This window comes from Ovis canadensis, chromosome 18 (genome assembly GCF_042477335.2).
Source record: "Ovis canadensis isolate MfBH-ARS-UI-01 breed Bighorn chromosome 18, ARS-UI_OviCan_v2, whole genome shotgun sequence".
Taxonomy (NCBI): Eukaryota; Metazoa; Chordata; class Mammalia; order Artiodactyla; family Bovidae; genus Ovis; species Ovis canadensis.
Window position 1 is genome coordinate 60588127 of NC_091262.1, and position 19144 is coordinate 60607270.

Below are 19144 nucleotides of genomic sequence, written 5' to 3' on the forward strand. Positions count from 1 at the left end.
GCATTTGGACAGTTGACTAACCATTTGAAGATAAAATTTGATTCCTATATGCCACATTGCACATTAAAAACAAGTCTCAGATAGATTAAAGATTCAAATGTAAATGTTTATGATCTTAGGGTTTGAGGATGTCTTTTTTTAATGTGCCATCAGATATCACCAAGGAAAACAGATCTAATCACAAAATCACAATCTTCAAAGATCACAAACTTCTGGAAGGTTTAAGATATTATAGTTGTAAGACAAAGAGCAAGTTAGGAGAAATATTTGTAATTTATGTAATAGTTAAATAAATTAATAAAAATTAATAAAAATATCTAACCTAAGAGAAATGGGTAAAGGACACAAATATGCAATTCATGGAAAAAAATGACCATGATATAAAAGTATGCTTGACCCCAGTTACCATCAATGGAATTTTATTATGACAGTTTTCTTTTTTACCTGTTAGATTATAAACAGGAGATGCACATGAATAACATATACCAAATAATGATTGATATGGTCCAGTGTTTGAGAGAGTGTGGAGAAGTGAAAACTCTCAAATCCTAAGTCAGTACATACATTTGGAAGATAATTTGGCAACATATGTGATATAAGGTGTGCATCTCATTTGATAAGTCCATAGCTAGCAACTTTTAAAAACAGAAATTAAAAAAGTGAAAAAATAGTATAAGAATATATACTGTACTGTTTAATAGTAAAAATCTGGAAACAACCTAGTGGGCCACCAAAGGGGATTAATTTAACAAGCTGCAGTATGTAGATAAATAAATTACTATGCTGTTGTTCAAAAGAACATGCTGGCATGGAACATCAACGACATATGTTTAATTGAAATGAACAATTAGCAAAACAGTATACCCAGTAAATTCTGCTAAGAAAGATAGTGAACTACAAAGGTTAGGAACATGGGCTTTGGGGAAAAGCTGACTTGATCTGAGTCCAAGATTCATAATTTACCAGATACGTGAAAATTAACTTTTCTGAATCTTGGTTTCTTCATCCATCTAACTTGAATGGATGCTCACAGAACCTACCTCAAAGAGCTATATGGAAAATTCCTAGTGCATAGTAAAGGCTAAATATATACTAGTTGTTATTATTACTGTTGGAGAAGGCAATGGCACCCCACTCCTGTACTCTTGCCTGGAAAATCCCATGGTTGGAGGAGCCTGGTAGGCTGCAGTCCATGGGGTCCCTAAGAGTCAGGCACGACTGAGTGACTTCACTTTCACTTTTCACTTTTTCATGCTTTGGAGAAGGAAGTGGCAATCTACTCTAGTGTTCTTGCCTGGAGAATCCCAGGGACGGGGGAGCCTGGTGGGTTGCCGTCTATGGGGTCGCACAGAGCTGGACATGACTGAAGCAACTTAGCAGCAGCAGCATTATTACTGTTATCATTTTGGTATAATTATTATTGTCAACCAATTCTCTTACGAAAACAACTTCAAAATGCAAATCTAAAATCCTTTGTAAAATTATTTATGCTTGATAGAATCTTTAACTGAATCTATACATCAAAGACAATTTTAGTTTATGTAACAAAAATATTCTATTTATCTGATCATCTAATAGACAGGATGATGAACTTGACACATCAGTTTTTGACAACAGTACATTTTGATAGAATATTCATAAATCAGAATGCAAATAAGGAATACATTTGGGCACTATATTTAAAAAACAAAATAAACAACAATCACATTTAGACATTTCCAGTTATAAGAACTTTGAAAAGCTTTAACAGCACAAATTAAAAATTGTCCTATAGTCATCAAATTATTTTTAATAAAGGATATTATTAATATCCTTTTTGAGGTAGTTATCTGTATGCATGAATGCTGAGTCACTTCAATCATGTTCGACTCTCTGTGACCCCAAGACTGTAGCCCCTCAGGCTCCTCGGTCCATGGGATTCTCCAGGCAAGAATACTGGAGTGGGTTGCCATGCCCTCCTCCAGGGAGTTTCTATCATAAGCATATTTAATTTTCAACTGTATTATCAGGAAAAATATGCACAAAAATAGAAAAACACCCTTTTCAATATTTTTCCCTACTAAGACTAGGAAGAGAAATCATTCAAAATGAGAAAATGTGTTATGTAGTAATATATTAAAATGCCTACATCAACACACAGATTGTGTGAAGAACCATACATACCCTTCCGTGCGGAAAATCACTCGAAAGCTGTCTCCTAAGCTTTTATAACTGTTTGGATCAGTTGCACATCTCTGAATCTGGAACCTAGAAACAAAATCAAACAAACAAAAAAAAATCCAAGTTAAAGATTTCGCCAAATGGCTTTTCTCATTTTTCAAAGTCTTAGGAGACTCAGCCTTTTCAGATTAACCTAAAATATTCTGGCTTTTGCTATAGATTTTACTGATTTATTTGCCTTATATAATCTTTACCTTATTTTTGTAGCCTTTAAAATTATGATATTTCTCTGTGCTTTAATAGAACTGCAAAAAGTGTGTTTTTCCATCTGTTTCTTAGGCAGATGCACCCTGAGGCATTTATGCTTTTTTCCTTTGTGAAAACCACATGCATATGTCATAGATTGTTTTAATGTATAATTCAGAAATCTGAAGATGCATATGAAACAAATAAGTAGCTCTATTTCTTATCTTAATTAGTGCTCTTTGATGGTAATTTAATACAAAGGTTAAAAATACAGAGCAGCTAATATGGCCTAACTTTGATCCTGACGATGAATTCAGAATTCATTCTGGCAGACAGGAGCCCTTGTTTGGAGCAAGAGTTCAGGGCATACCGTGATACCATTTACTATCACGACTTCATAATGGAGCAGAGTTGATCAGTAGGAGTAGTTCAGATTGCCTGGACTTGCACAGAACCACAGCGCTCCACATGTAGTGTGTGTGCTTAAACAAAATTCTTTTTTTTCTTCTTCTTTTTGGGTATGATCGTGCATCTCAGAATTCTAACCTTCAAAATGTGAAAGTTTCCAGTATGAAGGTCTTAACTTATTATTTTTTATCTTACCTGGGGGTTTGTGTTTAATGAGATTTATGACAAGTGCTCTCATTTCCCTACATCCTGGCTCTTTACTTCTGTTTTTTTTTCAGTCTGCCTACCCCTTGTGTTTAACTTCCTTGTCCCAACTCTAAGGTAAGGCCCTTCCCCCTTCTGTACATCCCTCCACAATCTTAGCAAGCCTTTAAAAATAGAAGTTCTCAGATATACCTCTAATAGTGTCTACTCTGAGATGCTTTCCTCAGATTGTTGGATTTATGACATGATCACAACTTCTACCTCTGAGAGTGATTTATTTTATAGTTCTAGGCCCCCAGGAATTAAGCTGAAAACTAACACATATATCACAGAAAAGAGAGACTATTTTTCTTTGTTTGAAGTGGTTGGAAAGAACAGTATATGATAAGCCTGGCAAGTGAGGCTGGATTACATTTAACTTTGTAAAGTGGAGAGTTGCTGAACATGATTGTGCAGGATAGTTGCCATCCTAAGATGAGGGAATCGATTCTTCTAGTTCAGTTCAGTTCAGTTCAGTTGCTCAGTCGTGTCCGACTCTTTGCGACCCCATGAATCGCAGCACAACAGGCCTCCCTGTCCATAACCAACTCCCGGAGTTCACTCAAACTCATGTCCATCGAGTCGGTGATGCCATCCAGCCATCTCATCCTCTGTCATCCCCTTCTCCTCCTACCCCCAATCCCTCCCAGCATCAGAGTCTTTTCCAGTGAGTCAACTCTTCACATGAGGTGGCCAAAGTTTTGGAGTTTCAGCTTTAGCATCAGTCCTTCCAATGAACACCCAGGACTGATCTCCTTCAGAATGGACTGGTTGGACCTCCTTGCAGTCCAAGGGACTCTCAAGAGTCTTCTCCAACACCACGGTTCAAAAGCATCAATTCTTTGGCACTCAGCTTTCTTCAGTAGATTACTTGAAACATACAAATTCCTAATAAAATATTTATTGTCTGATTGGGTGGATTAGAATGGGAGTATGGAGGGCAGAACAATGATGAAGACAATTATGACAGTCTGGGTGAAGATAATGATGCCAGAATATGAATGGAGGTTAAGAGAAATGTCATTAAAAAGGTGAGCTTGTTGGGTAATCCTTTTTCTCTTTAAATCAAACTGTTTTTTTTTTAAATGATACATTTAACATGATCCTCTCTTGATCCTCATCAACTCAGAAAGCAATAATAGTAAGTCCTAGATTTAGCATTGCTGAAGTTTGCACCCCTGTGTGCTCATTCACTCTGCTTCGCCCAACTCTTTCTGACCCCAGAGATTTGTGTGTGCTCACTCACTCAGTTGTGCCTGACTGTTTCTGACCCCACGGACTGTAGCCTGCCAGGCTCCTTCCTCTGTCCATGGAATTTCCCAGGCAACAATACTGGAGCAGGTTTCCAGTTTTCTTCTCCAGGGGATCTTCCTGACCTAGGGATCGAACCTGTGCCTCCTGCATTGGCACGTGAATTCTTTATCACTGAGCCACCTGGGAAGCCCCGAAGTTCACTAACCTTTGTCAAATTCCTTTCTAGATGCTTTTCTCCCAAATCACCAAGTATTTTTTAAAAATATTTGCCATATGAAATAATATGCTATGGATTTTACAAAAACCCAGGGAATTATCCTCACTCTTGAGAAGCACAGTAAATAAATCAGAAAAAACAACTGATAATATAAGGAAAACTATCCAAAATGTCAAGTAGCATCAGCATAAGTTGCCCAGGTGTTCATCAGAGGGAGCAATTACTGCTTTCTGCAGAGTCACGAAGGATCTGAGGAAGCAGAAGGGATTGAAGCTGCTCCTGTAGGATTCAGAGAGGCAAAAAGAGTGAGAGAGAGGAAGCATTCCAGTGAGGAAATAAGAGAGGAAAAGACAGCCTCTTAAGAGATGTGAAGGAAAAAATCTCCTACTGTGACAACCTCCTGCATATCCTTTAGGATGGATGTTTTAGCACCCTGCTGGTGGCATTCAGCTGCCCAGAGTGGGTGGAGACCTGAGCAGGTTAGAGGATGGTGTTTATGAGATCAAGTCAGCAACCAATATAGAGCATTTGGCTTTTTCCTGCTCCTCAGCATTTCAGCTAACTCTGTGGCCATCTCATAGTCACGTGATTGGTCCTAGAAGGAACTGTGAGGCAGCAGAAGGATCAAAGTAACTGAATTCTAATGGCAAGAAAATCGACCTTAGCTCCTCTCTTACTGATGGGGTTAGAGATATCAGCTTTGCCTATGATGTCTGCGGGTTCCAGTAATACCAAGGTGGGTCCTCTCTTAGCTCATGCAAAAATAAAACACAGGGTACAATTATTTCTTAATTAATTAGTTATCTAACTTGGCTATTGGAAGTTTAGTATTTCACTCACTGGTTGCAATTTCTTTCTTTTTTCAATATCCAAACAGATATTTCCAATACACTATTCTCAGTTAATGAATTCTTGAATACTTACTATTAGGTACTCCACTATTTGGGACATTTTGAAGAAAATTAGACATAATCCTGCCCTTTAGAAGCTTATAGTTAAGTGAAGGAGATATACAAATAGATGATTACCGTATACAAGGAATAATGTTTAGGAATATATTTCGGAGTATCACATGTCAGCCAATGAGTTTTGCTAGTGCTGAATAAACACTATTATTACTCTTAGGAGAGATGATCTCCCATCTGCGGCCAACTGAAAATATTATAGCACTACACAGAAACAATGGAGGGAAAAGGGAAAATGAGGAATATATATTCGGGCTAAATATATGTGATTAAACTTTGTGTGTTTGTGTGTCTTAGGCACTCAGTCATGTCCGACTCTTTGCGACCCCACAGATTGTAGCCTGCCAGGCTTCTCTGTCCATGGGATTCTCCAGGCAAGAATACTGGAGTGGACTGCCATTCCCTTCTCCAGAGGATCTTCCTGACCTAGGGATTTAACCCTGGTCTCCTGCATTGTAGGCAGATTCTTTATCGGTTGAGCTACAAGGAAGTCCTGTGATTAAACTTTATCCTCCCACTTCAAAACTGGCAGCAAGGACAGTTGGTGGAATCTTTGAAGAGTGTTCCATTTAGAAGCTATCTGTCTGATGAGTGATGCTGTGATCATTACAAACAGGAGTGGCAACATCAAAACAGTATCGCATGAGGAGGAGAGTCCACAGGCTATGCTGTAGGCCAGTGCAAAAGGATGGGCAGACATGGTAAACACTAATTCTTCCATCAAACCTCCCACCATTCCTTACTCTCCTGAAGCAGCTGGAGGTCCCATTAAGCAGGCTAGGGCAAGTACAGCTGTCTCTTCTACTGCACATCTCACATAGTGGCAAGTCTACTCTCTGCAGAGAAGGTCCATGCTGCATTTAGTTCCACTACACATGACTTATTCTGATCACAGAGTTATCAGTTCTTCTAAGGAATCTGTTTCAAGTCGATATAATTACAGTGCATTTTGGCCAATCATGTAAAATAGCAATTTCCTTCTTCCTCTCCATTACATTTCAGCAACTTAAAAGGTTTCTCTCTTGGATTGAGGCTTTACATCAGCATTTTCCAAGCTGCGTTCTGTGCTAACAAATTCTCTCTATGCTCGGGGAGACAATTTTCCAGTTACGTAATACAACTCTTTGTAAAATTACAAAGGCAAAGCCACACTACTCCTGATTGTGTTTAGAAGAAAAGGTTGGACTTTCCCATTGTCCTAATAAAAGCAGCTTAGACACATCTGGAATCTCCATTTGAGTAACGTCTTTTTATTAGAATGAAAACTTGCTGCCAAATGGGCACATTGGACAATGGAGTAATACTTAAGAAATATTCAGTGCCTAATATCAGATCAGAATGAAACACAGGGAAAGGAGTGTGGCTCAGACCTTATGCTCCATTGCCCAGAAGTCAGCGGTCTCATGCGGTGTGGGGCCAGTGAGCCTGGTATTGCACTCTCTTAGAGTTGGGAGGAAACAGCCATACCATCTCCTGCACCATAGATGTTAGTATGAAGCAAGTTACTGTTGTAGTTTCCACAGGGCAAGGAAGAGATGCTCCATGTTCATAAGCAAGTGTATAAGCATATTTTTAAAAGCCAAAGAATGTTCTCACTTACTAAAGTATTTTTCTTTAAACTGGACAAGAACTATTACTGCAGTATTTTCGCTAACTTACTGGTGGACTTACTCAGCGATACCAAAGTCTGTTGCTGATTCTTAGCATGGTTAGAAATGCTGCTTTAGGCATTCAGTTTGTCTGAGCACTTTCTAAGACACCACAAGAAAGATACGTCTTGAGAAATACAACAATTTTGCTGCCTTAAAAGCTGTAGAATGAATTCTTTGAAAATTCCTAAATGTCAAACTTATACAATGCCTTTATTTCCAAAGTAAATTTTATATCTATCATCTTCATCTACTGTTGGCTGACAGTGTCTATACTGAAAAGTGGAGGCTTCAGGGCACACACACACACACAGAGGCACATAAATATATGTGTATATACATGTATATGTGATCTATATGCTTATATGAATGGTGGCAATTGAGTTGCAAAAAGTCAGATTAGGGTAGGTGATAAGACTTGTTCTGAAGATATATTTGCATAGCACATACCTTGCATTTAGTTAGATTGCATGATTATTTGTGGTGCTTTAGGGCTGGGAAAAGGAAAGATATAAGCATCTGAATGCAGAGTTCCAAAGAATAGCAAGAAGAGATAAGAAAGCCTTCTTCAGCAATCAGTGCAAAGAAATAGAGGAAAAGAATAGAATGGCAAAGACTAGAGATCTCTTCAAGAAAATTAGAGATACCAAGGGAACATTTCATGCAAAGATGGGCTCGATAAAGGACAGAAATGGTATGGACCTAACAGAAGTAGAAGATATTAAGAACAGGTGGCAAGAATACACAGAAAAACTGTACAAAAAAGATCTTCACGACCCAGATAATCACGATGGTGTGATCACTCATCTAGAGCCAGACATCCTGGAATGTGAAGTCAAGTGGGCCTTAGAAAGCATGACTACGAACAAAGCTAGTGGAAGTGATGGAATTCCTATTGAGCTATTTCAAATCCTGAAAGATGATGCTCTGAAAGTGCTGCACTCAATATGCCAGCAAATTTGGAAAACTCAGCAGTGGCCACAGGACTGGAAAAGGTCCGTTTTCATTTCAATCCCAAACAAAGGCAATGCCAAAGAATGCTCAACTACCGCACAATTGCACTCATCTCACATGCTAGTAAAGTAATGCTCAAAATTCTCCAAGCCAGGCTTCAGCAATACGTGAACCGTGAACTCCCTGATGTTCAAGCTGGTTTTAGAAAAGGCAGAGGAACCAGAGATCAAATTGCCAATATCTGCTGGATCATGGAAAAAGCAAGAGAGTTTCAGAAAAACATCTATTTCTGCTTTATTGACTATGTCAAAGCCTTTGACTGTGTGGATCACAATAAACGGTGGAAAATTCTGAAAGAGATGGGAATACTAGACCACCTGACCTGCCTCTTGAGAAATCTGTATGAAGGTCAGGAAGCAACAGTTAGAACTGGACATGGAACAACAGACTGGTTCCAAATAGGGAAAGGAGTACGTCAAGGCTGTATATTGTCACCCTGCTTATTTAACTTATATGCAGAGTACATCATGAGAAATGCTGGACTGGAAGAAACACAAGCTGGAATCAAGATTGCCGGGAGAAATATCAGTAACCTCAGATATGCAGATGACACCACCCTTATGGCAGAAAGTGAAGAGGAACTAAAAAGCCTCTTGACAAAAGTGAAAGTGGAGAGTGAAAATGTTGGCTTAAAGCTCAACATTCAGAAAACTAAGATCATGTCATACGGTCCCATCACTTCATGGGAAATAGATGGGGAAACAGTGGAAACAGTGTCAGACTTTATTTTTGGGGGCTCCAAAATCACTGCAGATGGTGACTGCAGCCCTGAAATTAAAAGACGCTTACTCCTTGGAAGAAAAGTGATAACCAACCTAGATAGTATATTCAAAAGGAGAGACATTACTTTGCTGACTAAGGTCCATCTAGTCAAGGCTACGGTTTTTCGTGTGGTCATGTATGGATGTGAGAGTTGGACTGTGAAGAAGGCTGAGCACCAAAGAATTGATGCTTTTGAACTGTGTTATTGGAGAAGACTCTTGTGAGTCCCTTGGATTGCAAGGAGATCCAACCAGTCCATCCTAAAGGAGATCAGCCCTGGAATTTCTTTGGAAGGATGATGCTAAAGCTGAAACTCCAGTACTTTGGCCACCTCATGCAAAGAGTTGACTCATTGGAAAAGACTCTAATGCTGGGAGGGATTGGGGGCAGGAGGAGAAGGGGACAACCAAGGATGAGATGGCTGGATGGCATCACGGACTCGATGGAAGTGAGTCCAAGTGAACTCTGGGAGTTGGTGATGAACAGGGAGGCCTGGCATGCTGCGATTCATGGGGTCGCAAGGAGTCAGACGTGACTGAGCAACTGAACTGAACTGAACTGAGGGCTGGGAAACAAAGAGGATTTGGAAATTGGGCAAAAGCCATCCTAACTCATCTCTTTTGCACTGCCACCAATCCTAAGCAAAACAGTGAGAATGGTGGGTTTTATTTTTAGCATCATCTCCAGATCCTTTTCTGGTCCAGGAATATCCTAATGCTCTCTCCTACCTTGCTCTTAGAAGAGCATTCACACCATTTATTTATCCTTATTGTGTCTTTTTGGGTTTCCCAGGTGGCTCAGTGGGTAAAGACTCCACCTGCAATGTAGGAGACGCAAGAGATGCAGGCTCAATCCCTGGGTCAGGAAGATCCCATGGAGGAGGATATGGCAACCCACTCCAGTATTCTTGCCAAGAAAATCCCATGGACAGAGGAGCCTAGTGGGCTACAATCCATGGGGTCTTAAAGAGTCAGACACAACCAAAGTGACTGAGCAGGCATACAATGCGGTTTTTAATTTGATATGCTCTCTTCCAGAACAGGTCCCCTGTTACAGGGATTTTGGGTCTCAAGGAAGAGGCAGAAAGAATCGGGTTTTTTTAGGGTGAGGATGCATGGGTACCTTCACCACCAGAGACAGCCCCTAGTGGTTCTTGTCTCCCTGAGTGGACTTTTATGCTATCATCATGCACTGCTCCATAAAAACTACACCTTTGTGTTAAAGGAGGTGAGGTGCTTGGGAAACTGAGACACTGTCTAGGAAACACTAGTTTTGCTTCCAGTGCTGCCGCCAAAAAATAGTGTAAACTGGTGAGAACTATAATCGAATCCCTCTTTACCTTTCTCCTCGGTGGTAAAATGGCACCACAGACACTAGAGGACACTTGACTTTGAAGGGACAGTGACATACTGACTTAACATTGGACTTTGTTAGCCATAAGAGATAAGAAACATTTCATTTTGCTTTGTAAAACCCCAAATTCCGTATTTTATAAGCGTGAGAGACTGCTAATGAAACTTGTACACTGACAATAAGTGGTGATGAGCCTAAGGAAACTCCCTGCAGAGATCTTTGTAAATGTGCTGTGAACAAAGATTATTAGTAATTACCAGAATGTTACACGTGCTCCTTTATAACACTTAAGAAACCCACTAATGAATCAGAGATTAACAGACTAAAGGTTTGCAATTACAGAACACATTAAAAGGATAACTGTAGGAAGATTAAATAAAGATTCTAATTCACTGTAATTAGCCTATCTTACTGAAATAAGACGTTGTTTCTACAGAGTATGTTTGCTTGCTTACTGGTTGGTTGAGCATGGCCAAATTACTGAACATGCAAAGACACGTCTGAGAATTTGAAATTCAGATGTGCATGCCTACCATACAAACTTTGGAGAAAGGCCCTATAAAGCACATCTGTAGAGAAATTCCCACCAAGTATGTTGTTTCCTGTACTCTGAAAAATTACCTTACACTGAAGCTGCCCCAAGAGAAGAAATACCCCTTCCCATGAAAGGCTAACCACTGAACTGAAGAGGGAAGGGGCCATGCAGTCATCCCTGCAAAGGGACCACGTCGGGTGGTGGAGAGTTGAGGCTGCTGACTTAGGAGATCAGTCTGCCAGTTTTCTTAAGCAAGTGCTGAGGAGAAAGGTTTTCTTCTAACATTTCTCTATTGTCCATAGCCTTCTTGTTCTAATTTTAAGTCCCTGGTGATGGTGAATGGTAATTAAAAAAAAATCTTAGCTATGGGTATTTTGTTTTACTTAAGACTAAATATAACAAAAATCCACATACTGTTGCCTTAGCCATGATGAACAAAAGAGCCCTTTAATCATGTTGGAAGGGTGTGGTTTACAGTTAGGACCCAGATTTTGGTCTCAACTTTTCCCAAGACCTCCATCAGTACAAGGGGCAAGGTTAAGAGTCTGGGAGACCCAACAATGGAAACCACAGGTCCTGCTTTCAGGAATGGAATAAATGTGGGCCGGGGGTGGGTGGGCAGATACAGGGAGATGTAGTAATTAGTTATAAAATAAGAATAAGACAGGACACAATATTTAATAGAGATTCTAGGAATTTAGTCCATCTGCAGCTTAAGCATTGCCTTTGCTTGCTGGGTTCACAATCTAGTCACAATCTAGGCCTGGCATCAATTAACACCCTAAAATAAGGCTAACAAATCCACAAGGGTCATGCGTTTGGCTCTGCCTCAGCAGTGATCACAGACTGAAATTCAAAAGCCGTACTCACATATTTGGCTGCCCATCAAATTATCCTGACAGTTCAGGGGGGGAAAAGATACTTCTTCTGATGGTTGCTCGGTCATCTATGAGGGAGTCTCTTTATATAGGAAGTAGGTGCCTTTACCTGGTAAAAATTAAGATGTCCTTTGTCTGTTTAAAGTCTGAATGTCTTTACTAGGAATATGTGGGTTGGGCTATGCTTTGGCTTAGTGTTTATGATATTGTAAAGAAGACCAATAAATTTCTCTCTGTTATTATAAAACAGTTTATAATTTTGAAGAAACACGTAACCTGGAGTGCTCAGTCAACCTAGATAATTACTACAGATAAGGTAATAACATCTTGGCAAGGCCACAAAAGTGAGGGAAATCTTCTGTGCCATGTAATTTTGAACAAGTTTTTGAACAAAGCCTCAAAAATATTATCTCTCTGAAATATCAGATCAACCCAGATAGCCTGATTATACTTTTGGTGATTTCCTGTGATCCGAGACCCTCTAATTGCAGTCTCCTTTCACAAGCCAGGGAGATTTACAACCTGATAGCCTGTGACTGTACATTGTACAATTCACACTTCGACAGTACACTTAAATATCCAGTAAATGGCTCATCATTTTGTTAACCACAAATTTTGTTACAATAAACATTTACCTATGTGTCCTGATTAATGTGATGAAATAGATCTAGTTTCATACATCTTACACAATCATAAGGTATTCTTAGTATTTTGGACCTGGTAAAATTTGACATTGTAAAATGAATCATGATAAGAGAGTTTATTCTACTGTCTGGCACAACTTCTCCCAGTTGTTTTTATTACTTAAGGGATAATAACTAAGTACACTGACAATATAATTCTACAATTTATTTTAATGAAAATATGCTAGTTAACAAGTCAGAGACAAATGATCATTAGAGATTACAACCTAAATCTAATAATGTTAAACCACAAGCAGTAAAACAGGCTAATTGACAGAGCTATATGATTAAAATGCTCCAAGCATAAACTGGTCTCAATTAAAACTTTGACTAGCCTATCTTTCAGTCATTTTGCTTTGTAAACTACTGGTCACATTATAAACTATGCTTAATATTAGATGATAATGCTACCACTCTTTGAAAAGACATATATGTGTAGGTATCATATCTATATTGAATTAAAATTCACTCTTAATGCCAACAAATGACCTCACAACCGAACACACCTATCTATATTTCCCAAGTACATTAACAGAGGCTGGCCATTACAGTGGCCAACTAGCATGAAACCAAATTGTACTTGGGAAAAAAGCGGGATGGATCACAGATTGGAAATAAAACCCATTCGGTTCAGTTCAGTCGCTCAGTCGTGTCTGACTCTTGGCAATTCCATGAACTGCAGCACACCAAGCCTCCCTGTCCATCACCAACTCCCGGAGTTCACTCAAATTCATGTCCATCAAGTCGGTGATGCCATCCAGCCATCTCATCCTCTGTCGTCCCTTTTTCCTCCTGCCCCCAATCCCTCCCAGCATCAGAGTCTTTTCCAATGAGTCAACTCTGCATGAGGTGGCCAAAGTACTGGAGTTTCAGCTTTAGCATCATTCCTTCCAAAGGACACACAGGACTGATCTCCTTCAGAATGGACTGGTTGGATCTCCTTGCAGTCCAAGGGACTCTCAAGAGTCTTCTCCAACACCACAGTTCAAAAGCATAAATTCTTCGGTGCTCAGCTTTCTTCACAGTCCAACTCTCACATCCATACATGACTACTGGAAAAACCATAGCCTTGACTAGACGGACCTTTGTTGGCAAAGTAATGTCTCTGCTTTTGAATATACTATCTAGGTTGGTCATAACTTTCCTTCCAAGGAGTAAGCGTCTTTTAATTTCATGGCCGCAATCACCATCTGCAGTGATTTTGGAGCCCCCCAAAATAAAGTCTGACACTGGCATCAGAGGGCAGACACACTGAAACCATAATCACAGAAAACTAGTCAATCTAATCACACGGACCACAGCCTTGTCTAACTCAATGAAAACCCATTACCAAGGTGATGAACACAGAGAGGGCTACATCAAATTCAGCAATCAAATATTAAAATAACTACAGTCATGATAAGTATCACAGTTTCCCCATAGTCCCCAAATAATTGCAGTTTCAAAAAATTTGAACCACCCCCCCTCCAAAAGTTAGCTATGTTTTTTCTCTGGTCCTCCCCTTTCCACCCCTCCCAACTTGGGTTCACAACTTTCCGATGTTCACCAATAGCACCTACCACCTCAGGACAGCAGACCACACGACATCATTCTTACCTCAGCATTCTTGAACCTCAGCTCATTGCTCTGGACGGTACTGAAATTCTTGGTTTCTAGCCTTCATAAAAGATTTCCGGAACAGGGAATTAAGAAACAGTCAAATCTACCAGAATCTTTTTGCCTGGCCCTGGGAACATAGCCACTTGACAGAAATTAATTATGCATTAGAGACCATAAGCCTGGGTCCCAGTGAGGGGGAATGTCAGAGAAGATGTCCCTACAGACCTAACATATACAATCCATGTTATTTTAACTTATCAAATGGGCCTATTTTATAGTTTACTTAGTATTGATAAGAAAGGCTGCTTTTCAATAATGTCAAAGAAAGAAAGATGAAAAGTGTGGGTGGTTTCTTTGTAGTCGTAAGCATAAATGCTTATGCTAGAAAGAAATTTGAAGAATGGAGATAATAAACTTGGCTATTAATGAAGAAAACATGTATATGCTTATCAAAGTTGAGGAAAATTTCAAGGGAAGTTTATATTTTTATATCAAGATTGACCTCATATGTTACCAAGATATGGGTGAGTTATTGATTCCAAATGAGGACACAATTTTCAAAAGGATTTCATGGGTGGACAGGACCTGAAAATGACCCCAAAATAGTAATAATCCTGCTTACTTGTAAACCACTTTTAACTCTGCATTTTTACATTCTTCCTCTCATCTCAGGGTTGAATTTCAGAGTTCCTTCTATTCAAGGGTTAAAATCACTTGAAAAATGAAAAAAAAAGAAAAAGAAAAGTATCAGCCTGGAGCTACAAAGGCATCAGACTGGAGGGAGTAGGTTTCCCTGGAGTCTGTCAGTTGTAATAGAAATTTGTCTCTCTAACTCAGTGAAAGATCAGTAAAAATCACTATTCTGAACTCAAGCTTTTTCATTTGTTAAAAAGGGAATAATGTTACGTGCACGTCACCAAATGAAAGGCAACTGTGTCCACTTAATTTGATCTCTCCTTGCCAGGGATATACACTATGGATGGAGAGAAATCTCTGCCTGGGGAAAGTGGGAAGGACATCTTTGGTAGAAGAATTTCAATTCTATTTGAAGAGCAAAGACATCAAGTGATTCCTTTCAGCCTTCTCATTGTAGACAGCTGGACTGATACATTCTGGATCAAAAAATACCCTTTCTATGTTTATCTAGCATCTATTCTGTGGGATTTATTTCCAAGTGTTTTAAGTGCCCAATGTGTGCCCGGAAAATATTGTCAAGGCCACTATCTACTAACTCTGTAAATTCTTTTGCTCACTTTCTCCTTCTCTCAACTAATAACTTTTAAGGATGAATACTCCATTATGTCAATGAACCCATGCTTGAGAGTGCCCTTGGTGAAGGATGTGGTTTCATTATTATCATCAAATAACATGCTAAAAGAATTAATAATCACTTAGAATGCTAGAAACAGAAAAGATATGTGAATTATTTCCACCCAGAGAAAGCCTAACTTGTTCACAGAACTTGTACAGAAATCCGTGTTTCACTAATTAACCAAATGTTTAATAAAACTAATGCTTTTCGTTGAATTATAGATGGGTACTTTGGCAGGTAACAAAGCACTTCAAGACAGTGCAAGTCATTTAATTTTACAAAATGCTGATCTAATTCCAACTAAGCAGCTTCTTAATAAAGCTAACTTCACTTTTTAAAGCAATTAGTTTTTTAAATAATAATTCTCTGTTCTACAATTTAAGATCCAGATAACCGGATATCTTGGTTAATCTAGACTCCCTAAAATCTTAAAGACTAAACATAAGACATTCACATAAAATGATACCCACGTGAGAAACCTATAGTAAATATGTGAATTTAAAACCCCTCCTTTAACCAACCAATACAATATTATAAAGTAATTAACCACCAATTAAAATAAATTAATTAAAAAAACCCTCCTTCAGAATTTTGCTAGGGGGCATTTTGGTTGTCTCCAGTGAAACTCTACTCACTCTCATTCATTTAATCATCATGAATTCTAAAGTGTGAAAAATAGACTTAAACATTGGAGTTTTAGTCCCTTCCATCACAAGTGATATCTTAAAACTGAATATAGAAAAACAGAAGTGTTCTTTTATACAGTGAAATTTACAGAGAATTCAAGTCAACCAGCACTTATAGAATGCCTATTCTATATGGGGCACTTGGGTGTGAGACTCTGCTCAACTTAGACACTGACCTTCTTACAGATGTTTGCATTCTAATAGGAGACAAACATGAAGCATTAAAACATTAATGGCAGGCAAGTATTCCCAGATTTGTTGTGTTCTTGCTTGCTCCCTTGAATAGTACACTGGGAACCCCTCCCCATACACATCATTTTTGTAGTGCCTGGGGTTGGAAGGGACCTTCTAAATAGAAAGCACTCTCCCATCCTGTTGCACAGTGATCTCATCAAGCCTTGCAAGGTGTTGGCAGGCTAGTCCTTGCACTAATGGCCTCATAATGCTTTTCTAGTTCTTGGTTTTCCTGACATGGTTTTGTTCACTCCCTTCTTGCTAGGCAATGAGCTATCTTTTCTTGCCATCAGCGTGTCTGCCCCTAAGCACTCTCCTTGCTTCCCTCTCCTTCTCCCGCTTTTCTCTCCTGCATCCCTCCCATGACCTTTAATTCATCACTTACACCCAATAGTGAACCAAGGACCAGATAAACCAGCTGGGTCATACCCCTCAGTGAGGGCTGGAGGGGCCATACTATGAATCAGCCCCACAGACATCAGTACCTTCCCTGTAAAACATACAAGCTGGCTGTCCAGTGACCATTTCTATATCTGTGTCTCAGTCCTGTGTCAGAACTGAGGTTCTGAGATAAGTGGCCTCTGGCTGAGTTTGAACTTTCCTTGAGAATGAGCTCTGCTGAGGGGAAGAAGGGACAGCCAGTGTCTGGTTTCCTCTGGTATCTCCCCTGGTGCTGGGGTCACGCTGAGGGAGAGCACCCCAGGCAGCTGGAGTCCCTCCTCCTGGTGGAAGGATGGCTCTGCTTCCATGTGCCTATTTTTTTGGGATCCCTCCACTTTAAGGACTTCATGAAGAGTTCTGTTGTTCCTGGAAGCCAAACAAGAATGAATTTATAGCACAGTGAGGACACACAGCACAGCTGACCTCAGCCATGACGACTCCTTCTGCATTCCACTTCCCTATTTGTTTGGTGGATTTCATTTGTTTGTTTCTTGAAATAAAAATGCCCTTCTAGTTTTTTTGTATGTTTGTTTTCCATTTCTGCATTATGGACTAGTAGTGTCTGTTATTTAGATTCTCACAGATGCATGTTTAGCTTGAAAACTTCTTTTTAAAAAAATATATTTTTTTCAGAAATCTGGCCAAATCCCCATGGCTTTCTGTCGGCTCTACTGATGCTGCACTAGAGGAGGTAGTTGAAAGAGGAAAGGAAGGAAGAAGGAAGGAAGGGGAGAGAAAGAAAGAGAGGGAGAAATAGAGGGAGGCAGGGAGGGAGGAAAAAAGAAAGAAAGGGAAAGAAACACTGTAAAATACTGTACTTCCCAGTACAAATACTTCTAATACTTCTGGAACTGCTAAGCCCACTCGTACTCATCTGTGTTAGGTCAGATTCTGGCAAAAATCACAGGACAGCTGCAATTCCATACTTTGAAATGTCTATTAAAAGAAATCTTGATACAATTTATAGAAGAGATGGAAAGTAGTCCCTATTTTTTTTCATTCTCTTGAATGCACACAACTTTTTTGAATAAAAGAAGTAGAGAAATGAGCATTTTCAATGGTGAAGTCAGTATATTCACAACTTTAAATATACAATGCCAAGAGAACTTTCTGCAATGAAGATTGGTTCCCATATATATATATATATATGAAAGTGGAGTGAAACTGTTAATTTCTCAGTGTCTACCTCTTTGCAATCTCATGGACTGTAGCCAGCCAGGCTCCTCTGTCCATGGAATTTTCCAGGCAAGAATACTGCAGTAGGTAGTCATTCCCTTCTCTAGGGGATCTTTCTAACCTGGGGACTGAACCTGGGTCTCCTGCATCACAGGCAGTTTCTTTACCTTCTGAGCCATCACGGAAGCCCCTATGTACGGTATAGTATGTTATAATATGTATGTATATATCTTAATATTACTTGGGTCGGGTTGAATTTAAGCTAACTACATGAGAACTAAAAAGCTATACAATTTATGAAAGTTTACATGTGTATAGGTAAACAAGCATACAATCGAGATATCACACTTTTAGATATAAAGAAGAAAAACAAAACTTTCTTTAAAATATCAGATTTAAACATTCTAGAAATCTGAAGACATAAACAGATGCCTTCTTTTTTTTTTTTTTAAACAGATGCCTTTTTTATATTGCAATACCTATGCTAAATGAATGTGGCTTCACCAAGGGCTTTAGTTACCAGGACTGCCATGTGACACAGGTCATATCAGGGGGAAGTGGCCACTACAGAGACCATCTGTGTCAAGGAGGTGCCATGAAATCTCCTGGTCTCCTGGGAATTGGGACTGGGATGTGGGAATCCATCAGGGGCTGTTGTGGAAGTGATTCCTTGTATAAAGTTGATGCTGGGAGATACCTACACAACCAGAGAGTAAGTACATCTCCAGCCCTCTGTACATCCTGGTGTAGGTCATTTGCCTTGTTCTTTTCAGTGAAAAAGTAATGTATGGTACTTCCAGACTGAGGTTTTAAAGAAGTGAGCGGGGCTTCTGCAGTCTCTATCTTATTGCTTCTTTTGAGTGGTGCTTGCAAAATACCTTTACATCAAGACTACCTGCTGCTGCTGCTGTCACTTCAGTCGTGTCCAACTCTGTGCATCTTACATCAAATCTGTATCACCTGCAAGAAGGAAGCAGAGAGCTCCCAAGCTCTAATGAGTGCACAGCCGCCAGATGGAAGAAGCCTGGATTATTAAATCACACACTGAGGAAACCTCCTAAATTGAACTACTGTATGAGTATACTTCGGAGAAGGCAATGGCACCCCACTCCAGTACTCTTGCCTGGAAAATTCCATGGACGGAGGAGCCTGGTAGGCTGCAGTCCATGGGGTCGCTGAGGGTTGGACATGACTGAGCAACTTCACTTTCACTTTTCACTTTCACGCATTGGAGAAGGAAATGGCAACCCACTCCAGTGTTCTTGCCTGGAGAATCCCAGGGACCGGGGAGCCTGGTGGGCTGCCATCTATGGGATCACAGAGTTGGAC

General features: G+C 39.7%; 1 protein-coding gene across 4 annotated transcripts in view; it reads right to left on the reverse strand.

The window, feature by feature from the left end:
- SLC25A21 (solute carrier family 25 member 21) overlaps positions 1 to 19144 on the reverse strand; it is a 554176-nt gene that overhangs the window by 149173 nt on the left and 385859 nt on the right. For all 4 annotated transcript variants that reach the window (XM_069558765.1, XM_069558763.1, XM_069558764.1 and 1 more), the window contains one exon: positions 2164 to 2247. In XM_069558765.1, coding sequence (XP_069414866.1) covers positions 2164 to 2247 — 84 coding nt within the window. The remainder of the gene's footprint in view (positions 1 to 2163; positions 2248 to 19144) is intronic.